Genomic DNA, 26298 nt, shown 5'->3' with positions numbered 1-26298 from the left:
GACTAAAAGTGGCATGTGTGGGCATCCTTCTTACTATTTATGTTAGAGGAAAACTTTCTTTTTTAGCTTTTCACCACTTAGTATAAGCTGTGAGCTTGTTATGTAGATCACCTTTAGTCTTAGTTGAAGTATATTCCCTATATACTACTTGAATTCTGTCATATGCTTTTTTCCTATCAAACATAATATGATTTTTATTGTTCATTTTGTTAAAGGACTGTATCACATTCATTGACTTGGCAGATGTTAAACTACCCTTGCATTCCTAGAATAAATCCCACTTAATGGTATGGTATATGATCCTTTTAATGCTTTGCTGTATTTTATTTGCTTTGCTTTTTTTCCAGGGGTTTTTGCATGTGTGTTCATAAGGGATATTGACCTGTAATTTCTTTGTGGCATGCTTGTCTATTTTGGTGTCAGGGTAATTTTGGTCTATAAATTGAGTTCAGAAGTGTTCCATCCCCCTCCCCCTTGGAAGAGTATGGTGTGAATTAGTTTTTAAATGTTTGGTAAAATTCAACAGGGACACTATCTGATTTTTCATTGCCCCTTCTAGTAATCAGCCTGTTTAGATTTTGTATCTTTTTTGATTCAGTTTTCCTAAGTGGTTTTATTCCTAGGAATTTATCCATTTCTTGTAGGTTGTCAAATTTGTTTGTAGTTTTCTCTTGGGATACTGATTACTCTGGAATCTGTTGCACTGTCATTATTTCATATCTAGTTTAATTGATTTGAATCTTTTCAGTCTCTTCCATTCAATCTTGCTGAATGTCAATTTCATCTTTTCAAGTTTCATTGCTCTTTATGCTGTCTTTTTTATTTTTCTTTTTGTTTCATACTGAGGTACCAATACTTATATGTTTAAGGAATACAACTTCACATCTTTTACATTTTCATATGTTTTGCTGTATTTTCTTTTATCTCTCTTTTTTTTACTCATTGACTATTCAGTAACATTTATATTACTTTAAAAGTCATTTACCTGTTAATGGCAGGCTTTTTCTGTGGCTTAAGTTCTTTGCCTTTAATTAAAGGCAGATAATCTGAATTTTCTATTAGAGGTGGACATAAGTGGTAAACCTCTTGTTGTTTTGGGCCAAATCCAGCCCCAGTAAGAAAGTGGGGAATGGGAGGAAAATGATTGTGTAGCCTAGGATTATTCCATTGTACTAACTTAAAAGTGTATGAAAACACGTCCTTTTTGCATCCTTAATTTGTATAACTTCTTGCTGTTGGCATTGTTTTAATTTTTTGTTGGAAATACTAGGAAGTGCTCCTTTAGCATGTAGCCATTTCCTCTCTGTTGGCAAAACTTGTCTGTATCTTTGGTAGGCTCTCTTTTGCTGTATAATTCTTCTGATGCCAGATTATTTCTCTAAGTAATTGAAAATAATGACAAAAAGTGTAACTGCTGTTATCTACTGCTCTACAGGACAAGGGTAGATGGTATTTCCACATTTGTTCTTAGAGACCAATTGTCCCTCCAGTGTCAATGTTGAAGGTTTCAGGTTCTACTCTTTTGGTTTCCCTGCCCAAATACCATAGTGCAGAGAAGCACCAAGAACAAGTATATGTTCTTGCTTAAAGTAAAGTTTAAAGTAAGATGTTTTTAAATTTTGAAGAGACAAGACTTCAGATAATTTCCAGATTTTTCTTGGGGAGCAGAAGCTTTAGTTCTATTTATTATTATTTCTACCAGTGTGCAATAAAATCTGGGTCAGGAATCATCAGTGGCATGTTTTATGTGGTCAAAAATGGGAATACTGGTGTCTATAGGAAGGAGACAATGGGATGAGAACTGTGAATTTTGTGTACTGTAGAGTTCTAAATCCAGTTTGGGTTTGAATCCAGGTTCCACCTCTGAATGGGCATATAAGTTACTCTAGGCCTCAATGAACTAGGAACAGTTTTCATCTCTGCATTGTTAGAAGTCTTACAGATAATGAGATAATGCATAATAAGTAGGTCATCAGTAAATATTAGCTATTACTATGTTGATAAGTGGATTCTCAGAACATTTGTTGGGTAGTAGTATTTAGTAGTATTGTAAATAATTAGAAAATGTATTGGAGAAAATGTCTAACAGTCAGATGGCGTTACTCTTTACCAGATTATTAGTTAATGTAACAGCTATACGTCTGTGATCAAATAGTGAATAGCAGAGACTGAGTTTCAAGATTTAGCTTGTTGCTCCCTGGTATGGTGGATCTAGACACTTCTCACTTGAATTACTTTCACAGACTGTGGAGAGGCAAAGTGAATCACTCACTGCAAGACAAAAAGAATATATCAGTGCTCTCTAAAGCATGTCTGTTTAAAAAACTAACATAATTTTTTCTGTGACTTAACTGAAGTCATTGTACCATTGACCCACATTTATATATGCGTACAGTATTAATGTACTATTAATAAATGAGGTCAGAAATTACTGAGTACTTGCTGTGTGCCAGACTTTAGGATTAAATAGCAAAAGATAGAGGGAAGGACAAGAGTAGTCATCAATCAATGCATGTATTCAAATTTTAGAGAATTTGGGAAAATCTGAAAAGCATGCAGTTTAAATAAAACTATGTTATTCTGCCACCTAGAGGTAACCACTGATAGTGTATATTTCTTCCCTTCCCAGGTTTGGTTCCCTACATACAAACCAGCCATTAACTTTTTTTTCCCCACCCTGTGGCAAACATTTTTTCACTAATGGTGGTAGGTACCGGGTATAATATAAGCCCAGAAAGGAATACTTGAATCAAGTTTATGAGATTAGAGGGGGGTATTGTGCTTATGGCTGCCTCTGTGCTGTTTAGAAACCACATCAGTTTTTGTTATATTAAAGCAAGGTAGAGAAACAGTTCCTTACTACCAACTTTCTTAGGAACTTAGCTTGTCATTATCTCTCTTTACTTCCCTTTCCTTCTATCTTAAATGACCCTGTATTTCTCTTCTTACAGGTATAGCCAACCTTTTGAAAAGCATTTTCTACATATGCCATCTATATTGCATCACTTCTACTTCGTTTTGTGACTCAGTCTGGTTTTCTTTCCTATCCACCCCATTGAAACTAACTTGTCAAGTCATTTCTATTTCCACCGTCAGTGGCTATTTCTCTGGGTGTCGCATTTTAGGCAATTAGTCTTGTCTATCTTTTGTTTTAAGATTTATTTATTTGGGCCCTCCCTGGTGGCGCAGCGAGTTAAAGCACTGCACTAAGAAGCTGAAACCACTTCCGCATGAGTTCGATTTCCGCCTGCCCCGGAGGAGATCCACATGGCGAGGCAGACCTCTCCTGACCTGCCCGCTGCTCCCCTCAGCAGTGTACTTCGTCGATCTGCCTGTTCTGCTCCCACTCTGTCTCTGGTGAATCCTCTCACCCTCCACATCTCTGGCCTGTACCCCAGTTATGTATGAATAAATAAATAAATATTTAAGATTTATTTATTTATGTACACAGAACAGGGGTACAGGCCAGAGGTGCAGGGATGGTGAGAGGATTCACCAGAGACAGAGTGGGGAGCAGAACAGGCAGATCGACGAAGTACAATGCTGAGGGGAGCTGCAGGTGGGTCAGGAGAGAGAGGTCTGTTATGCCATGTGGGTCACCTCCGGGGTGGGGATTGAACTCATGCTGAAGTAGCTTTAGCTTCTTAGTGCTGTGCTTTAACCTGCTGCGCCACCAAGGAGGGCCCTTGTCTATCTTTTTTATGATACTGTGATCACCTACTTTTGCTTCTACTTCACTGATCTTTTCAGGGGTCCCCTCCTTTGCCTAATCTTTAAGTATTAGCACAAATAAGAACTCCTTTCTGGACCTCTTGCTAAGTGATCATCTCCAGATACGGTTTTAGGTACATACTTCTTTTCCTTCTACAAGTATTTGTCAAGTATTTTGCTACTCTCAGAACAGCTAATATTTATTGATAACCATTTTATTGTGCATTATCTCATTATCTTTAAGCCTTCTAACAACCCAGAGGTGAAAACTTTTCCCAGTTCATTGAAGCCAAGAATAACTATATACCTGTGCAGAGGTAGTACCTGGATTGAAACCCAAATTGGATTTAGAACTTTACAGTACAGTACCATGGGAGATTCTGTGCTGGATGCTGAGAGTTTAATATTGTGGAAAATCAAGCCAATTATTGTAATTGATATTTGTTATGAGAGAAACAGGGTACTGTAATAGAAAAATAATGAGACCAACTTTTGGTGTTGGTTGCCACTGGTAAGCCAGTTTGGGTGTTGGTGAAAAGTTAATTTCTCAGGTGGAATGACTGTGGGAAGGGTGGAACTGAGAGCAAAAACATTGCAGGGTTAATGGCACTAACAAAGGTCTAGCTGCCAGAGAGAACTAGGGTATTCCAGAAACTGAATGGAGAAAGGAGAAAGAAAGGAGATAGAGTTAGTTCGAGGACTCAAATCATGCCAGACTCCAGGAGTAATTTTTAGAGCTAGTGTATAACTCAGCTGAAACCATTGAAGGATTTTTTAAGCAAGGAAGTAACATGAGCTGATTTGTGTTTCAGCAAGATTACTTTTGCTACTTTCAGCAGAGTGGATAGGATGAAAGTGTATGGAAGTGGAGAAATCAGTTATCCTTATTTCACAGTTGAGGAACAGAAGCAGACAGACTGAATAATTGTTCTGTTCATATATTAAGAAGTGATATTACAGGAATTCTAATCTGGATTTTTTGACCTGAGCCTATATTCTGACAGGGTGTTTCTCAAGCTTTTAATATATGAATCAGCTAACAATCTAATATACAGATGGATTCTTTGGATCTGGGTGGGGATTGAGATACTGAGTTTTTAATAACTCATGGGAGTTATCAGTGCTGCTGATCTTTCAACCATATTTTAAGTAGTAAGACTAGTCTCCTACTAGCTATTACTACATTCAGTTGCTAATGAGTCATATTTAAGAACTAAGGTGTTCTCTGTCCTTCCACTGATTCAGTTTTGAAAGTCATTCTAAATTTGATCAATTGGGGATTACACAGTGAGTCACATGTTAAATGATGAGTTCCCTCAATGTATTTTAATTGTACATATTTGTCTTCATGTAAACCTTATTAAACCAAGATTTAGAACTCAAAACATGTGAAGTTAGGGGGAATGAAGAAGAAAAGGTGGTGCATTCAAAGTATTTAAGTAATAGGAATAGCTATGGATGATGGTTCATGAGTTTTCTTAAAGTTGATCTTTCTAACCTAAATTTGAGAGAAATATTTATTGCCCTTAGAAAATGCTTGGTGTTCAGCATTCTGGTTCTGAAATAACAAAGATAATAAGTCATATTCAGAGATTTGTTTAGAACTGACTTCTTCCTGGGATTTTTTTACTATTTTATTTCTAAGAAGTAGAACTCATTCTCTAATGGTTAGTATTCCCTTCATTATGAGATTAACAGTATTACAGTTTCTTACCTTGTGTCCCAGCTTCTTCTCTTATAGTAATTTTTGAATAATGGATACAGCATTCTAGAAGAGTATGAAACATATTTTGATCTACAGACATTTATTACAGAAATAAAACTGGTACATAAAGTGAACAGCATGTTAGTAAAGCTTGCATTTAGGAGTTAGGCTTGTATCTAGATCTTGGTGGCAGCATTTACTACCAGGAGATATAAGTAATTTCTCCAAGTCTTGGTTTTCTATTTGTAAAAGAGGACACAACTTGATAGATGAGGATTGTATTTTAGAATATTAGATAAAGCTCCTGAACAGCATGCTCAAAAAGTATCCTTTGGGATACTCATATTTGTGAACTTTCAGTAGGTGCCATTTGAAAAAAAAAAAAAAAAATGGTTCTGTGCCCCAGTATCCTTTATGCAAGATTTCTCAGAGCTGTTAGTAATGTCAGTCAGTCATGTGAACCTCCTAAAGGAAGGGAAATTCCATTTGTATCATTTCCCAAATCACCTGGACTTTGTCTTCCTTCATGGAGCAAAATACTTTAAATGTTTTGGGAAACAGTCTGAGTATTGTCTGTCTTATTGGGCACTTAAAAAACATTCTCCATCCCCACTGTGAAGCCGGTTTAGAAATAGACTAACAGGTAACAAATTTTGAATTTTCATAATGGATATCCTAAATAGACAGTGAAATGTTTCTTGCAAGAAAATCATTAAAAAAAAAAAAAGATAACTGCATTTGGTGTGGGGAAGGGAGCTTGTACATGAGCCTATCACCTGAAAATCTTTGAGAAGATTGGAACCCACTTTGGAAGCAAAAGCCAAATGTACTTGCTTTCCTAGAACTTTGATGCCTTGGGCATAGGCTTGCCCTAAGTTTGACCGATACTTTGCATCTAGAGCCACTAACACAGGTAATCTGAGAAAGTGAAGAAGTTATTCTGCCACAGCAGTAATTTCTAGAGTCTGTTGTTGACAGCAGAGGCACTCCCAACTCAGTTGGATCTGTGGGAAGTTCTTGGCTGTAACTCCAAACTGCCTAGTTTTCTTGGTTCCTCTTGTTTCTGAGCCTTCCTGTTGAAACTCTTGAGCTCTCAATTGTCTTTCTGGCAATGCTTTTCTGATTTAGTTAGCCAGTTTGTTCTCATCCTAGGCCCTTAAGAGATGTTGATATTTTCTAGATACTACATATATTTAGCATATCTTTTCTCTGACTTTTATGCATAAGTCCATCATTCCTGTTTTAAATTTGTTTTTTTAAAAAGAACCTGGGATACGATTAACATGAACATGTGTTAGTTTCAGGTATACACCACAATGATTCAATATTTGCATATGTTGTAAAATGATCAGTCTAGCTAATAGTTAACATCATTACACAGAAATTTTTTCCTATGATGAGAACTTTTGATATCTATTCTTGCGCTAACTTTCAAATATACAGTATAGTATTACTATTAGCTATAGTTACAATGCTGTGTACAGCATCCCCATGACTTAGAACCAGAAGTTTGTACTTTTTGATTCCTATCACCTGTCTGTTCCCCAGCCCTGCCTGTAGCAACCACCAGTCTTTTCTTTGTATCATGAATTTGGGTTTTGTTTTCCTTTTATTAGATTGCAGATTTAAATGAGATCCTAAGGTACTTGTCTTTCTTCTTCTAACTTACTTTACTTAGTATTATACCCTTAACATCCATCCATGTTGTCACAAATGACAGATTGCTTTTTTATGCTTGATCTTAACCAAAAATCCAAGAAGCTGTGACTTCCTTTTTTTAATGGCAGAATAATATTCACACACACACACACCCCCCCACATTTCTTTTTATTCATTCATCAATAGACATGTAGATTGTTTCCAATCTGTATGGTAAATAATCCTGCAGTAAACATATAACCAAAAGATTTATTTATGCATACAGAACTGGGGTACAGGCCAGAGGTGCAGGGGTGGTAAGAGGATTCACCAGAGACAAAGTGGGGAGCCAATTGACGAAGTACACTGCTGAGGGGAGCAGCGGGTGGGTCAGGAGAGGTCTGCCCCGCCATGTGGGTCAGCTCCCTGCCTGGGGATCAAACTCATGCTGCAGTGGCTTTAGCTTCTTAATGCTGTGCTTTAACCCACTGTGTCACCAGGGAGGGCCCCTTTCTCAGTCTTAACTGCAGTTTTCTTAAAGTAAATACCCAGAAGTGGAGCTACTGGCTCCAACAGTAATTATGTTTTTGACTTTTTAAAAAGATTTATTTATTTATGCTTACAGAACTGGGGTACAGGCCAGAAGTGTGGTGGGTGAGAGGATTCACCAGAACAGAACAGGCAGATTGACAAAGTACACTGCTGACGATAGCAGCGGGTGGGTCAGAAGAGGTCTGCCATGCCATGTGGGTCAGCTCCCTGGCCAGGGACCTAACTCTCGCTGCAGTGGCTTTAACCCATTGTGCCACCAGGGAGAGCCCTGTTTTTGATTTTTCAAAGGGATCTCTGTATTTGTTTATATTTTGTTTTTCATAATGGCTGCACCAATTTATATTTTTTCCCAACAGTGTACCAGGACTTCCATTTCTCTACATCTCCATGTGATCCTTTTTTGAGTTAATTTTTATGTAAAGTATGAGTCTTTTTTGCATATACTTGTTTACTTAGTCTAACACCAGTCATTGAAAAAAACTACCCTTTGATTGGATTACTTTTTGCCCTTTGCCAAAGACTGTATGGTTTTGTTTCTTGGTTCTCTATTCTTGTCCAGTCCTATGTATCTATGCCCCTATCCATACTGCATACACAGTCTTGAATACTGTAGTTACTGTATCTAACTCTGAAAAATAAACCACAAAATTAGATAATGTGATTCCTCCCTCTTTTTCAAAATTGTTTTATCTATTGTAGTTTCTTTGCCTTTCTGTATACATTCTAGAATAATCTCAGTGTATTCACAAAAATTACTGCAGTAAATCTTTATATCAGTTCAAGGAGAATTGTTCTTTATTTTTAGTATGTTGTATTAAGCCTTAAACATGGTGTATCTAATATATCAGAACTTTGATTTTAAAAATCACTTTATAGTTTGTGTTATAAGTTCTGTACATGCATTATTAGATTTATACCTAAGTATTTTTTCTTCGTGCAGTCAATTGGTGTTGCATTTTAAACTTTGGATTCCACATGTTCTTTGCCATTATATAAAAAATATAATTTATCTGCTTTATTTTGTCCTGCAACATTGTTAATTATTCTGGGAAGGTTTTTTTTTTTTGGAGATTTTCTATTTAGATAATCCTTTGTCATCTGCAAAACTGCCTGCAAATAGGGCCAATTTTATTTCTTTCTGACATATATTCCTCTATTTCCTTTTCTTGCCTTATTGCAGTGGCTAGACTTCCAACACTATGTTGAATGAAAGTGGTGAGAACAGATGTCCTTGCCTTGTTCCTGAGTTTGGAGGGAAAGCAGTCAGTCATTTGGGTTGTATGGTGTTGTGGCTTACTGCTACTTCCTGCAGCCACAATAGTGAGAAAAAGTAAGCCTGAAAGTAAGTGTACAAATAGCTCATTTATAGTTTCCACTACATGGGTGAGATTGTTGCCAGAATCCAATTGGCCTCATTTTAGATATTTTGAGACTGTTGGCAACAGGCATTTATTCATTTTCTACTAGTTGTTGGTTGGTTTAAGTAATCTGGAATCACATACCCTAAATGTGAACCATAGAGAGAGAACACATTCCTCCCCCCCTTCAAAAATAGTGTCTACAGAAACATTTTGCAACATATTCTGGGTTTGTTACCAGCACTTTCTGAATGCCCGTGGTTGACTCATTGTCAGCCAGATAGATGCACAACTATTTCTATAGTATCGAGTATTTTGAACTAAATCTATGTCATGGCTGCTTAAAATTTAATTTGTTTATTTGACTTAATGTTATAGCAGTCTTCTTGGGGTATGGGAATGGACATTGACCTCCAATGTCTGCCACATTGCTAAAACATAAGCCAAATCATTATTAAAAACATTAAAAGCCTACAGTTCCCCTCTACATTTGTATGTATCCTTGTTGCTAATGGGAAATACCCTTATTTCTTTCTATACATTGGCCAGATCATCTTGAAGGATCTGTCTGCTATCAGAGATCACTTATGTTTATATTATTTGAGCCTTCCAGATTCCATGTTCTTAATAAAACATGTAATGTGTTCAGGACTTTTAGTAGGAGTCTCATGCTCATCTTCTATTAAAGCTAAAATTACTATGTTGCTACGGTCCTTATGACAGCTAATATATTTTTATTGGTTACAAACAGTAAGGATACAAAGATACATAGATACAGTCATACATAATCCTTTTGGGCTAGTAGGTGAGTTAATATTTTGATGCATATGCCTTCTAAGCTGATTTCTTTAGACACAGGTTTCTACTGTACACTTTATTGTGCAACCTTTTTATTTTACCATGAAAATCTTTGTGTGCTATTATAGAATTGTCTAATATCTTTAAAAGTTGTGTAATATGCCACGTAAAACCAATTGTTTTTTGGGCATTCTCAGTTTTCCATATTTGTACATGACCATGCATTATGAGTTCTTATGATTAAATATTGTGTACATTCTTACAATTTTCTTTGATTAAATTTCCAAAATTGAAATTGTTAAGTTTACCAGAAGTTGCATATATGTTTTTCCATCCTGAGGTGTGTTATGTTATTTTAAAAAGATTTAAAGTCATTCTAATTTTGGCTTAAATTGGTTATAGGCTTATGTAATATGTTCTTCATGCCTCTATACCTAGTAGCTATGCCTCTGAGTTGGCATGGCATCATTACTCCATAGTTCTTACTTTATGTCTTTTTGCATGCTCTTCATTCTATGCTGTCTGTGTCAAGCCATGTAGAGCTCAAGATTGCAGCTTTAAGTGCTCATGTCTTTGGGGGTTTTCTTTTCAGATTATAAAGCAGAAAATCGGAAACATGAAAGTAGACAGAACTAAACTGAAAAAGACACCTACGGAGGCTGTAAGTATCCAAGAGTTTGCTCTGCCTCATCAGAAAAAATGTTTCTGTTCACTCTTATGGATCATTCAAATATGTCCTACATATTCAAAGTACAGTAAAATATCAACTTCTCTTGAAACAGATTTTCTTTTGAACTTCTCTTGATTAAAAACTACTGAATAAGCTAGTGACCACTGAAAGTGAGTGAGTACTAAACAATTTGTATCTATATGTACTGTAAGTCATCACTTAATGTGATAAAACTAGCTTTAAGCATAACAGTGTACATTGAAACCAATTTTATTACAGGCTAGTTGATATTATAAATAATATTTAAGTTCCTAACATACCACAGAAATATCACCAAACATTTACATTAAGACTCATAAGTAATAAACAGTAATTTGCATTAATTTCCAATGCACTTACTCCAGTTCCCAGCAGCTCTTGGACACATGTGAAAGAACCAACCCCAGACAGGTTGCCATTCTATTGCAGGGTGCACACTCATACTCCAACCAGGACAGTTTAGATTCATCTTTAACCTCGTGCACATCTTTGGGTTGTGGGAAGAAATGAATACCTGGAGATAAACCACACAGACATGGGGAAAACATGCAGATTCCATCAACAGACAATTGCCTCTACCTCAAAGCATTTTTTTTTCTAATCAGCCTTACAATGTAATGTTGAATGAAATAATGTTATTTGAAGTCCTATACTTTTGAAGTAGGTTCTCTGACTGCTGTTTCTACTCATTGCAAGGCAGACAATACAGCAAATATGATTCAAGTTCTATCTGTATTTAGAGAACCATTCAGTTTAACTGTCTAGGAAATAAAAGTTGTAACATTCTTTAACTAGATTTCTCATGAGGCCATTATTTTGCCTTTCTGTATTATTAATTTGTATTATACAATTCAGTTGAACCTGTATATTGGATGGCCATGTCAGTTGATCCTATGCTAAGTAGAAACCCCAGCTTGAGTCTACTATTCTAATGTTCTATTAGTTTAACCTACATTCTGAGATTAAGACGTATACTAAGGTACTTCTTTTTAAACCCATGTGCACACGTGTTGGAATTAGATATGTATTTGAGTCTTACTATATTCTTTTTTGGCTGAGAATTTTTTAAATTAACCTGGTTCCCACAGCTGTAAAACAGGGTTAATAATTACTCCCACCTCCTTGTTTTTCAAAACTGTAAATACCTTGTACTATCACCTGGGGATGTTACTGTTAACATTTTCCTGTATTTATCATAGTTTTTAAAAGCTTATTACATGGGCATTTGCTATTGCCCTTTTTTACTTAGTGTTAAGCTAATGGTTATGAAAAGTAATTGCTTCCCATAACCTTTCCATCATTATGCGATATCTTTTAAGATTATTAGCTGTAGTTGTTTCACTGTTTTGTTTTGCATTGCTTTACTACATATATATTTAACAATAACTAACACTTTTATTACCCTTAGGACTGACCCTTCTAGGTGCTTTATACATGTTAACTAATTTAATCTCAAATAATAGTAGATATTGTTATTACTGTTTTTTTAAATGAGAAAACTGAAGCACAAAGAGGTTTAAGTGACTGAAGGTCACCAATATGATAATAGTAGCAGAATGAGGACTCAAACACAGACATTTGGTTCTAGAGCTGGGTGCTCTTCTTCCATTGTAGTAAAACCCAATATCAATATGTAAATGCAGTGGAGGGACACAGATACAGAAGACCTTAACGTGCCAGTCAATACGATTTTAATAACTTCTCAGCAGCAAGCAGCGTTCCAGGATGGGGGCAGAAAAAGGTAAAAGATTAGTGCCTGCCTTTAAAGATACAATTCCCATTTATGCGTATTTAAGTATGTTTTTTTCTAGAGCACATAAATGAACTCATCGAGCACAGCGTAATAGGTAGAATAGCATTCATTATTTTATCTTTGTTATATAGACCTCCTTGTGAAATCAGGAAAACATGCAACTTTGCTTTGAAGATACCCAAATCATGGTATTTACTTTCCAGGTCCCTGCCAGATATCCGGGGCTCAATTTCTTGCTGCAGTTTTGGAGAGTGCTGGTTAGGTACAGCCCATAGGGGTGAGGTGGGAGAGTCAGCCCATTACAGGTCTTTTTTACATGCATTGTTGTTACTATGCAGTAGGGGGTGCTGCAGTAGTGTTCACTGTAGTCCTAGGGAGATACTCATCTTACAAGAGGTCTTCAGGAGGAGATCAGACAGTCCATGGTTTGTCTTGCAACTTTAATGCCCAGAGCTCATTCTCCATAGACCTTCTTCGGTACCAATTTAGTCATGTTGGATACCTTCCTGAACACCTAGAACTGTGACGGGTTGAGGCAAAAGATCAGACCTGTGCATGTGGGGGAGGTGGGTACAGTGTGAACCTACACCCAGGGAGGACATGCGAGCTGCGGAGACTGGTGTGAGCAGCAGATAAATATATTTTCAAATTTGTTGGGCTTATATCGATTGTCTGCTCATGCCATTCATTTTGCATTTGACATTGGAATGTCAGTTTATTTAATGCCATACATACTGAGTATATTCATTTTCATACCTATTGCAGATACTTTTGGTTTTGTTTTTTATGTGTTTTAGGATGTAAAATTTTTTGCAGTTGTGTGCTCAGCTGTCTTTGGACACTGAAGAACAAGAAAACTTACCATAAGAAATTGTACAGACTAAAACAGTGACTAGTGTAAAAGACAGAAGAACATGTCAATGGGTCCTAGTGTATATATGTATAAGAACATAACAGGATAATTATAGGGATAATTACAATTTGGTAAATAATCATCATATTTGTCAAGAAACTATGCCAGGTAATTGTTTGACATGTGAGGTGAAGATAGGGGACTGCTAATATGTTGAAGTTAATTAGGTAAATTAAAAGTCAAATATTTGTTAAAGAAATTATATGAGAAAGCATATATGTGAATATTCACCTGGTTTTAGGTCGGGATAGCCTTTCTAAGCATTAAAGAAGAGTAGAAAAAATAATATAAAATGTTGTATCCATAATAAAAAGGCACATAATAGTCTGGGGCAAAGATTTTTGTATCCCAGTAACATTTAATATCTTTAGTAGCTAAGACAGGGTAATACAAGTATCCCAGTGACAAAATGGACATAGGCCATTTCAGAAAAGAACAAATCCAGTAAACTCTCAGAATAATTCAGCCTTATAATCAGAAAAATGCAAAACTAAGATATTTTTTCTTTTTGTAGTAGATTGTTAAGATATATGTCCTTGGAATTACCTACATGTCTCAGAGCAAGTTACTTAGGATAAACTCTTAGAATTGAAATTTTTAGATAATTGACTATATGTTTTAAAGGCTTGAAGATGCCTATTTTCCTTGAGCAGCATGTCCTATTTCCTGTATTGTGATCAATACTAGGTTTTCAGAAAGACATTTATTGAACACTTTATCACTAGATGTGCAAAGGATTTTTTCCCTAGATTTCATGTCTTACTAGAGCAAATCAATATAAACCATGGCAGTTGGTACGTAACCACTGAATTAACAAATGCTTTTATTTTGTTACCATGAAGAAGGAAAGTTATACTCAATTTGCATTTATTAGGGAAAAGATAGTAAAAGATACCCTTTTGTCCCTGCTGCTACTGCATATCTCTTGTATGTGTCTATGTGTTGGGTTATTAGTTTTGTTGGCCAATACATTAACCATTGCTTTCCTGTCTTCATCAGGCTGCTGTGTGTTCTGAAAATTTCAAGGTCCCAAAGGACCTTGATACTCCTGATAAGCAGAATATCGTGCTGGTGCATTAAATTGATGCCATTATGCTAACCAGATCTTTTGTGCCGAAAACACAAGCACTTTAGATGCCTTAGACATAAGTGTACCAGGGAGACAGAGGTGAAATCTTTAAAATGTTCCTGCCACATAACGAAAGTTTCTAGGGCTTCAGAGGTCTGGGAAATGTAAGGATTTCACTTCTAAAAGGAAATACAGGTGCACACCAGGAAAAAAGAGGAACAATCTACCGTCTCTGTTACTCCATGTTCTGATTAAAAATAAATCTTGTTTATGTCTCATAAAAACATTGCTAAGTAAATATAGGAGGTAGGAGTTAATTTTGTGAAAAGATACTGAAATTCATAGAGGTAGCTTATCAAGTATATAATTTCCAAATTATATACTTTTTGTATTCTGTCACTTCAGATTTAAACTTCTGTTTTGTGATATAAATTCTTTTGCATGTGGCAAACAATTGAGTTTCTCATTTGTGCCATAGCTAATTCAGTCAGTTTTCCTGGTAAGAAATCTGGTTGATAGGTTGGAACTGCTCATGACTAAAATAGCTTAGTAAGTATTGAGGTAAACAATAAACGTACATTTTCTTGGTTTCAAATCTAGGCCCATTCACAAAATACTATAGTGCTTTGTATAGTTAAAAAGCAAGTGTAATCAGTTTCCATCTGTTAGTATAAGACTGACTCATCCCAGTTTGCTACCCCTTCTCTATTCTACTTTTAGTGACATTACTATAAACCCAGTCCACATCTTATTATCTGATGTGCCCTTTCATCAGTAAGAGAACAGGAATGTATGGAAATGGGAGCCCTAAATAAGTATGAAGTAATGGTTTTTCTAGGTTCAGAACCTCTTGTTCTACTACAATTTAACAGTTTAATGTGGGGAGAAAAATACAGCTACTGCTAATCTTCACATTAAACTGAATTGATTAGGTCATTGGAGTGTTCTGATTCAGTATACCTTATCGTGCATTCTGGTTAATTTTCAGTCTGTGTTACACAATCTTTCCTTCATGTTTAGCTTGTTCATTTTTGTTGTCTATACCCCTCCAAGTTATTTGTTTACATCTGTAAACTTACCCAGGTTAAAAAAAAATGCAAAATTGGGTTGTTGGGCTCCAGATTTGCATTTTAATCCCAATTAATAACTGGGCAAATTTTACGTGAATAGTATATTCTGTCAAAAATTAAATTGTTGTTATGTGTTGGATTAAAGATTATTTTCCCCTTTTCCTCTTTGTAGCTCCCTCATAATCCAAAACACTCTTTGTGAATTACTGTTTTTATTTCTCAGCCTGCAGACTGCAGAGCCTTAATAGACAAACTCAAAGTTTGTAATGATGAGCAACTCCTCTTGGAACTGCAGCAGATCAAAACATGGAACATTGGAAAGGTATGTAGCCTATGCTTCCAAAAGACAGTACTTCTGAGCTAGTACATCATTTTGTATGTTCTGCTATGGAAAGAGAAATCACAAAATAGTGAAAGAAAAAATTTTCTGACTGAGAATGAGGATCCTTTACACAAATGATAAGAAATCTGACCCTAACAATTCCTTACCTTTTACTGAAATATGAGTTTAAAATAGTCTTTGGAAGTCTTACTCTAAAGTATATTCTTTAGATAGTTCTGAAAATGAACACCTCTTATAAAGCAGGTTTTGGCACAGAAATCCTTGTGTTTGTAGAATGTAGCCAGAATTCTCCCTCGGGAGACTTGGCACCTACTGCGATTAACGCATATACCTTGATGGATAAAAAAATTAACTCATGTCCACATAGATCAGAGTCTGATCTTTCTCATATGGGTTTCTATACTGCCAGGGGATTGCAAAGAAGCAGAGTTGTCATACTCGGCAATCCATTATAACAGAACTCAGCTACAAACCCCCCCACATGGTACTTTTACCTTATTACTTTTTTAATCTATCTTTCTCTGTCCCCATGTGTAGTGTGAATTATATCACTGGGTAGACTTGTTGGACCGCTTTGATGGAATTCTGGCAGATGCTGGACAAACAGTGGAGAATATGTCATGGATGCTCGTGTGTGATAGGCCTGAAAGAGAACAACTGAAAATGCTTCTCTTGGCTGTGTTGAACTTCACGGCCTTGCTTATTGAGTACAGTTTTTCTCGGCATCTGTACAGTTCCATAGAGGTAGGAGTGATACAAGCCTGTGTAATCTGATCTTAAATTAGAGAATTGTTCATGCCCAGAAACAAGTACATTGCTATTTATATATCTAATTGCTCTGATGCTTTTCATTATGGGGCTCTGGGATTTCTTTATCAGAGACTGGTGGGATATGTTTCTCAACCCTTCACAGGGCTGATGGGAAGATTATTTGTTATCACCTTTGCCTTTCAAGGTTTCAGAAATTTTTGAGAATGTAAATACATGTATTAACATACTGTTGCTCTAAATTGTTTTTAAATTACTAAAATAGTTTTATTTTACTGTACTTACAGCTTTTTGAAGTTTTAATGTGCTGCTTTTAGTCTCTTCTCTCCCCAAAATGTAAAATAATAGTACCCTTTGTGTTTTTAAAGAGTGAAATGGGCACAGGAATCAGTGAGCTTTAGAATGCTAAAAATCACTATTAAGAAGAAACTCTTCCATTGGACCAACATTGTAGACTTTTGTCACTATTGGCTAAGTGCACTTAATTTTCCTAAGCATGAATTAAAGAAACAATCAGGATCAGAACAAGTAGTAAGAAAATGACTTAGGAAAAGAAGTGAAATAACTAGCACCCAGAGTTTTAACTGTGGAGTGGATAAGCAGCCTGTTGAAGATGAAATAGACTAGCTTAAAAGAGGAGTCATGGCCTTTGGGATAATCAGAAACCAGATATAAACCAGGTTCGTTGACATTTATTTTTTTTTTAAGATTTATTTATTTATGCTGACAGAACTGGGATACAGGACAGAGGTGTGGTGGGTGAGAGTATTCACCAAATACAGAGTGGGGAGCAGAACAGGCAGATGTACTGAAATACACTGCTGAGGGGAAGCAGCGGGCGGGTCAGGAGAGGTCTGTCTGGACTTGCTGGTCGGGTCAGCTCCCTGGCAGGGGATCCAATTTATGCTGCAGTGGCTTCAGAGACCCTCAACGTGTTGCTTTAACCTGTTGCACCACCAGGGAGCGCCCCAACATACTTACTTTAACATTGACCAAATGCCTCAATAAATGGATGAACATACACTGTACTATAATACTCATCAGTGCTACCAGACATTGTAAATGTTTGAAACTTCATGTGAAGGACCCTGTGTTTTGATTAATTTCATTTTTATCTTTCACAAAGGACACAAAAGGAACATAAAATTAACTTTCTTTCATAGTAGTTTTAGTGCATTTGGACACATACTGTTCTTGAGCTTCACTGTCTATTATGTCACATTTGTCACTAGCATAATCTTGTTTCTTGCTGTGGGGATAGCTATGTAATTTTGGGTTGCTGTTCACATATTTTCTACTCATATTGGATTTTCTGAGTTGGTGACAGATTGTAAGCTTGCTACAATGGCATGTTGTGGGTATCTGAGTATTTATACTTTTTCTGTATTGTTAAAATTCTTGATTATTAAAATCTAATGCTACATTGTTTTAAGTTTCCAAGACCTAGAGTGCCTGATCACATGCACTTTCTTTCCACTTTTTCTCCACTGTAGCACTTGACAACTTTATTGGCTTCTTCTGATATGCAAGTGGTGCTGGCAGTCCTTAACCTTCTATATGTATTTAGCAAAAGATCAAACTATATCACACGGCTTGGGTCTGACAAGAGAACCCCACTGCTAACCCGGCTACAACATTTGGCAGAGGTGAGTCACGTACAGTGAAGAGTTGGGATAAAAATTGGACCATATAATTCCTTTTCACAGTTGTTAGCTACAATTTCAAAATGGGTAGAAATCCTTAATTAACTTAATGGCCTTATTGGGTAGAACTATTGGGCCTCACTTAGATAAGTTCTGTAAAAACCTAACAAGTGTTCTCAGTTTTAATGAAGTAATTTTGAGGGACTTTGAAGCTGAGTTCGCAAAGTATAATCTCTGTTCAAAAATGACAGTTTCTCTTGGGAAAGTAAGGTCAGAATTAGGTTCTATTTTGGAAGGAAGTTTGGGGCAATAAAAGAAGTAGATTAGAGTCCAGGCCCTGTTCTATTATCAGTTTTCTTATATGGTAATTTAGCAATCTAAAGATTAATTTCAGAATAAAAATATAGGGAAGTTAGTGCTTTCCAATCAATTGTTTTGCAATGGTAGTAATACTAATTAAAGGTAAAAATTCTCAAAAGTCCAACTCAGCCAAACTATTTTCCACTGTTCCTTAAGGTAAATGGATAATACATGCTCATATTTTTTGAAGTAAAATTGTTTTATCACATGAAATGACTTTGAGGCATACAGTATTATACTTTGACATCTGTGTTTACTGTGTCATGATTACCAGAAATCTAGTTTTTATTCATCAACTTACAGTTGGCCCTCTTACCAGTTTAATTCACTGCCCAACCCCCTCCCCCTATGTAATAACCAAACTTTTCTCTGTACTGAGAGTTTATTTCCTTGTTTATTTCACTTAGTGTAATACACTCAAGGCTTATATCCATGTTATCCCATTGGGAAGATTCATCTCTCTTTTTTTTAAGTAGCTGAGTAATATTTTATTGTGTATAAAGTTGACCTCTAAATAACACTGGTTTGAACTGCCAAGGTCAACTTACATGTGGATATTATTGTAAACAGATGACATAAATTTGTGGTACCCATAATGTAGTATGGTAAATGTATTTTCTCTACCTTTGTTTTTCTTAATATTTTCTTTTATGTAGCTTTGTCAGAATACAGTACATAATATACAATTAATCTTGTTAATTGTGTTAATTGACTTACAGTGTGGTTTACTTTCAACAGCAAGCTTGTTAGTAGCTAAGCTTGGGGGGAGCTCAAAGTTGAACACAGATTCTCAGCTCCATGGGTGTTGTGCATGTTTGATAAACACACCCGATGACATCTTCATCAATCCATCTTTATCTATTGTTGGATGCTTTGGTTGTTTCCATATCATGTCTGTTGTAAATAATGGTGTGATGAGCATAAGAGTGCGTAAGTCTTTTCAAGTTAGCGTTTTTATAATTTCAGCTAAATACTCAGAACTATAGTTAAGATCATACTGCTTGACATTTGAGGACTCTCCATGCTGTTTTCCACAGTGGCTGTACCAGCTTAAATTCTCACCAATTTACCAGATTCTCTGCATTGCCAACACTTTTCTTTTTGATAATAACCATATTAACAGTTGTGAGGAAAGATCTTGTGGTTTTGATTTGTATTTCCTTAGTAATAAGTGGTGATGAACATGTTTTTACATTTCATTTGGCTTTCTATATGTCATCTTTGGTGAGAATTCTATTTAGAGCCTTTTACCATTTTGTTAGTCAGGTTGATTTTTGTTCAATTCTATGACTTGAGTATAATTTGGATATTAACTCATTGTTAGGTATGATTTGCATGTATCTTCTGTTCAGAAGATAACTTCATTTTAATGATAGTTTTTCTCAATGTGCAGAAGCTTTCATTTGATGTCATCCAGTTGATTATTGTTTTTGTTTACCTTACTGTTGGAGTCGAATCCTTAAAGATAGTGTAACATCCATGTCAAGGAACATGCAGCCTGTTTTCATCTATGTAATTTACAGTTTTAGGACTTATATTCACATCTTTAAATTTTAAAATTATATTAATTAACTTTTGTGCATGGTATGAAATAGTCTAGTTTCATTATTTTGGACATGGCTGTTCATTTTCCCCAGCACCATTTATTGAAGAGACTGCTTTCTCTGTTGTATGTCCCTTGCTCCTTTATCACAGCACACACATTAGTCTGTGTATTCATGTAATTCTTTTCCGTTGATTTGTGTTGTCTGTTTTTATTTTAACACCATGCTATTTTAATTATTCCAGTGTTATAGTGTAGTTTAAAGTAAGAGAACACAATGTTCTTTACCTCCTTTACCCCCTTCAGGATTACCTTTTCTGTTCAGGATCTTTTGCGGTTCTATATTTCTATATACATTTTAGGATTTTTTGTTTGAAAAGAATGCCATTGGGGTTTTGATAGGGATTACATTGAATATGTACATTGCTTTAGGTAGAATGGTCATTTTAGCAATGTTAATTCTTCAATCTGTAAGAATGGAATACCTTTCCATTTCTTTGTGCTTTCTGTTTCTTTTAATGGTGTCATAGTTTTCAGTATACAGGTTACCACCTTGGTTACATTTATTCCTAGGTGTTTTATTCTTCTTTTCTTAAAAGATTATTTATGCATGCGAGAACACTGAAATACAGGCCAGAGGTGCAGTGGGTGAGAGGAGTTACCTGAAACAAAGTGGGGAGCAAACAGGCAGATTGACTGAAATATGCTGCTGAGGGGAGCAGCAGGCAGGTCAGGAGAGATCTGCCTCACCCTGTGGGTCACCTTCCTGGCCTGGGATCTAACTAGTACTGAAGTGGTTTCGGACAGCTTTATAGTGTGCCACCAGGGAGGACCCTATTTTATTCTTTTTGATGCAGCTGTAAATAGAATTATTTTCTTAATGAACTCTAGGAGAGAGAGAAAACAATCCCATTTACATTTAGATTTGCATTTAGAAATACAACAAAATTTTTGTGTGATATGTAACCTGCCACTTTACTATATTCATTTAATATTTCTCATAGCTTTTTACTAGAGTCTTGAAGGGTTTTGTATATAATATCAACAAATTATAACAGTTTTACTACTTCTCCTCCAGTTAGGGTGCTGTTAGTTCTTTTTCTTGCCTGATTGTTCTGGATAAAAACTTGTAATATTGGGCTCTGCCTGGTGGCGCAATGGGTTAAAAAGCACCACATTATGAAGCTCTCCCAAGCCAGTGCAGCAGGGGTTCAATCCCCCGCCTGGGAGTTGACCTACATGGCATGGCAGGTCTATCCTGACCTGCCCGCTACTCCCCTCAGCATTGTACTTAGTCCATCTGCCTGTTCAGCTCACCACTCTGTCTCTGGTGAATCTTTTCAATTACCACTCTCTTCTGGCCTGTACTCCAGTTATGTATGCATAAATACATAAATCTTTTAAAAAATAACTTGCAATACTTTGTTTAAAAATAGTGTTGAGAGTGGACTTTCTTATTTTGTTGCTGCTCTTAAAAACTTTCGATTATTCACTGTTAGTATGACGTTAGCTGTAGGATCTACATATTTTGTTGATTTGATGTATGATTTGCATATTTTGAAGCATACTTGCATCACTGGAATAAGTCCTAGTTAATCATAATGTATGATCCATTTTATGTGCTAATATTTTGTTGAGGACTTTTATATGGGGTCTGTAGTCTGTGTGTGTGTGTGTGTGTGATGTCCTCTTCCAGGTTTTATATTAGGGTAATATTGGTCTGCTCCCTCCTCTTCAGTTTATTGCAAGAGTTTGAAAAGGATAGATACTAGAGTTTCTTCGAGTGTTTGGTACAATTAAGCAGTTAAGCCATCTAATTTTAGTCTTTTAGTTTTGGGTTTTTTGTTTGTTTCATTTTTTGTTTGTTTTGTTTTTTGTTTTTTTTGTTTGTTTGTTTTTACATAGAAGAACTAGAGTGTAGACCACAGATGTGTGAGTGAGAGGGTTCACCAATAACAGAGTGGGGAGCAAAACAGGCAGGTTTATTGAAATACACTGCTAAGGGAAGCAGCAGGCAAGATAGGAGAGGTCTACTACACCACATGTGGGTCAGCTCCCTAGCTGGGGATCAGTTTCAGGCCATAGTGGTGACATCACTGGGACTTAACCTCCAGGCCACTAAGGAGGCACCTGGACTTTGATTTTTGGGGGAGACTCTTAACTGTTACTGTTAATAGGGATCCATTTTCTCAGATATTGTTTCTTCATGATTGTATTAGAAGATTGTATGATTGAATTTAGAGTTGTTTATTGGTGAATTTAATTAAAGTATTGCCCATGTTGTTTATTGTTTCAAAGAATAGATTTTCCGTTTGATATTCTAGATTGTCTCTTTTTCATTTATTTCTGTTGTACTCTTTTTACTGATTTTGGGTTTTGTTTGTTCTTTTTATTTTATTATTTTTTATAAGATTTATTTATTTATGAATACAGAACTGGGGTTCAGGCTAAAGGTGCAGAGTGGGGAACAGAACAGGCCAACTGTCAAATACACTGCTGAGGAGAGCAGCGGGCAGGCCAGGAGAGGTCTGCCATGCCATGTGGGTCACCTCCAGGGCAGGCGGGAATCGAACTCATGATGAAGTGGCTTTAGCTTCTTAGTGCTGTGCTTTAACTCGCTGCACCACCAGGGAGGGCCCTGTTTGTTCTTTTTCTAGTTCCTTTAGGTATAAGTTTAGATTGTTAGTATTTGACATTTTTCTTTTTTCTTGAGGTATTTCAGTATTGCTATAAACTTTCCATTTAATCTGGTAAGTCATTTGTCTCCAAGGTTTTTTCCCTGTGATTTTTTTTCTTGTTGACTTTGTTGTAATTGTTCATACTTAGGTTTGAGAGAGGTACCATTGTTAGAAAGCTTGCTTTTGGAGAGAAGATTGACGAAATGTTGACTTCAAAAACTGATCTAAGTTTGCCTCGCAAATCAGTTTTCAGGCTATTTTTAGATGAATGGTTATTTAAAATAGCTTTGTATGATTATATATGTTTCATTGTGAAAATTCTAGGACATAAGAAAGTGTAGAGAGAATATTGATCACTTACAATTCATCTAGACAAAAATCTTTAAAATTAGAGCATATTCACAATGGAATACTATTCAGCAATTGAAAAAAGATAAACTGATGCCATTTTCAGCAAGTTGGATAGAGTTCCTGGAAGGGATTGTACACTCAGTACATAAGTCTAAAGGAAAAAAAAATAATGGTGGTTTCACTTATAGGAGGAATATAGGGAAACTAAACAAGGGGTCAGAAAGAAGACAAAAATAATAGGCAAACTATAAATCAGAGGCATACAGAAGGAGAAGAGGAGGTGTTAAAATGGGAAGGAAGAGCACAAGAGACTATGATGATGGTTCATGGGTGATGTGGTGGGAATTTTATGTGGATTACAGCTAAGGGGAGAAATCAAACATTGTACCGAAATGAACAGCGATGTAAAAAAAAAATTTCCAGTTTAAAAAGACTTAAGACCAACAATAACAGGACAACATTAGGTGAAATGTAGGAATATATTAAGTATCTTTGAATAAACAAATTCATAGTCCAGTAAGGGTGGATTTGTTGATCAGGGTTCGGAGGGATGGGTAATAGGAAGTTATTGCTTGATGGATACATAGTTTCTGTTGGGACTGAGAAAAGATTTTGGAAATAGATGGAGATAGTAGTCATACATCGTGAATATTATACACTAAAAATGTTCTAAATGGCAGGTGATTGGTTTCATATATTTTACCACAGCTTTAAAAACGCTAATTAAAATAAAGTTGGGGTATGTGTTTTTTTCCTTACGTTTATAAATATGTCTATACAGGCATACAACCTGTTGTCTTAACATGCTATAAATGTTTATTTTTAAAATTCAATAAACTTCAACATCAGATATGAAGTAACAAAATGAAATGGAGAAAGAAATTTTGTTATTATTTGTTGGTGATGAGATTGAATCTTCTGATTTTTGGGAGTAGACAATACAAAATTATTAGAACCAATGAAAGTAAAGGAAGCCAAGTAAATGACTATTATAAAGAATTATAGTATCTCTAACTTGAAAATGAATAATAAAAAGACCCTATTCACAGTATCAACAACTATAGTGTCTTTAACTTTGTTGTATAGGTTGAAGCCTGGGAATGTGATACCTCCTTTCTTTGTCCTATTTGTCAGTATTGTTCTAATTATTGTGGGGTCTTTTGTAGTGTTTTATAATTTTCAATGTTTGTATTATTTCCTTGAAGAATGCCATTGAAATTTTGGTAGTGATTGCATTTATTCTATGTTGCTTTGGGTAAGACGACATGTTAACATTGTTAATTCTTCCAGTCCTTAAACAGGAACTATTTTTCCATTTCTTTGTATCTTCTATTTCTTTTCACATTGTCTTACAGTTTTCATTGTATTGGTCCTTCACCACCATTGTTAAGTTTATTCCTAGGCACTTTGTTGTTTGATGTTAAAGAGAATGGCATTGTGTTCCTTGATTTTTTTTTTTCTTCAGGTTTGTTGTTTACATATAAGAATACAGTTGATTTGGTAGCCTATCATTTTATTTTATCATAAATTGGGTGTTTGATTTTTCCAAATACATTCTCTCCATCTGTTGATAGTGATCACAATATTTATATCTTTTGTTGGTGTGGTGAATTACATTGATAAGTCTTCAGATGTTGAATTATCCTTGCATCCATTAACTAAATCCCACTTGGAAATGATGTGTGATCCTTTTGGTTCACTAAGATTTCGCTGAGGATTTTGGCATATATGTTTATCAGAGATGCTGGTTTGCAGTTTTCTTTTTTGTGATATCCTTGTCTGCTTTTGATATCAGATTAATTTGGTTCTCATAAAATCCATATGGAAGCATTCCCTTTTTCTCAGGTTTTGGAAAGAGTTTGAAAATGATTAAGGGATCATTAGAAAGACATAATATTTCATAAATAAATTTGCACCAAACTAAGAAACTTCAAAATATATAAAACAGCTATTAACAAATCTAAAAACAGAATTGGTAGCAACCTTTCAGTACCCCACTTTCAGCAATGGAGAGATCAACCCGAAAGAAAGTCGACTAGAAAATAATAGCTATAAATGGAGATTTAGACCAGATGGACATAATGGATATTTATAGGGCACCTCCAAAATCCTGAAGGCATTGTCTTCTCAAGTGCACATAAAACATTCTATGAGATAGAGCACACTTTGGACACAAAAAGTGTCAGTTTGTTGATGAAGAATGAAATCATGTATCTTCTCTAGTCACAATGATTTCAAACTAGAAATCATTCACAAAAATACAGCAGGAAAAATTCTAATATGTGTGTACTGAACATTGTATTACTGAATGACTGTTGGGTTAATGAGTAAGTTAAAGAAGATAATAAAAAATACCTGAAGACAAATGAAAATGAAGATATAAGCTAGCAGAAACTAATAGACACAACAAAAGTAGTACTAGGAGAGAAGTGTGTGCATATAGTGACACAGGCCCACATCAAGAAATGAAAAAAAACCTCAAAACACTCTAATCTTACACTTTAACCTGCTATGAAAAGAACAAGTAAAACTAAAAGACGACTGAAAAATAAAAAATTTAAAAGGTGAAATAATCGGTGAAACTAAAAGCTGGTTTTAAAAAGTTAGACAAACTTCTCACTAGACTCACAAAGTAAAAAATGGTGAAAACTCTTAACAAAATGTTACATCTTAGAAATATGGAGGATATAAACAGACTAATGTGAACATATATATCTCCAACAAATTAAAAAACAAAAAAAAATGGACACATTCTTAGAAGTACATTATTTTCATGACTGAATCAGGAAGAAATAGAAAGCCTGAACAGGCAATATACCAGTAAGGTAATTGAAATTGTAATCAGGAACAAAAGCTGAGAACCAGATGGTTTCACTCATGAACTCTTAACAAACCTTCAAAGACAAACTATTAATACCTATCCTTCTGAAATTGTGTCTTAAATGTAGGCATTTACAGCTATAAATGTCCCTCTAAACCCTGTTTTCAGCATATCATAAAAGATATGATTATCATATTCCTTTGTTATTCTTTTTGTCCATTGGTGGTTAAAGGTGTGTTGTTTGATTATCACATATTTGTGTGAATTTTCCACATTCCACACATTTTCTTCTGATTTCTCACCATTGTTCTTGGGGAAATAGGCCTAAAGACAATGGAAAGAGATCTGAAATTACAAAGGAAATTAGAAAATTTCTTGAATGTCCTTTGTGTACTTCAGAAGAATATGTATTGTGCTTTTGTGTTGATCTTTCTATATATCTGTTAGATCTAGTTCACTTAATGTTGGAATCTTCTATTTTCTTGTCTTTTGTCTAGTTATTAGTGTTTTCCTGG

At 35.5% G+C, this 26298-nt stretch overlaps 1 protein-coding gene across 1 annotated transcript in view; it reads left to right on the top strand.

Moving 5' to 3' along the window:
* Positions 1-26298, top strand: part of HUWE1 (HECT, UBA and WWE domain containing 1, E3 ubiquitin protein ligase) — a 140293-nt gene that overhangs the window by 20337 nt on the left and 93658 nt on the right. Inside the window, exons 5-9 of the mRNA XM_012734291.1 lie at positions 8787-8948; positions 10355-10423; positions 15500-15598; positions 16157-16363; positions 17881-18033. Of these exons, the coding sequence (XP_012589745.1) occupies positions 10379-10423; positions 15500-15598; positions 16157-16363; positions 17881-18033 (504 nt within the window). The 5' untranslated portion in view covers positions 8787-8948; positions 10355-10378. The remainder of the gene's footprint in view (positions 1-8786; positions 8949-10354; positions 10424-15499; positions 15599-16156; positions 16364-17880; positions 18034-26298) is intronic.

Source organism: Condylura cristata, unplaced genomic scaffold, assembly GCF_000260355.1.
Source record: "Condylura cristata isolate star-nosed mole 26May11 unplaced genomic scaffold, ConCri1.0 scaffold00053, whole genome shotgun sequence".
NCBI classification, from domain to species: Eukaryota; Metazoa; Chordata; class Mammalia; order Eulipotyphla; family Talpidae; genus Condylura; species Condylura cristata.
Note: the sequence above shows the minus strand (reverse complement) of the source record. Positions and strands in the feature narration are given on the sequence as shown.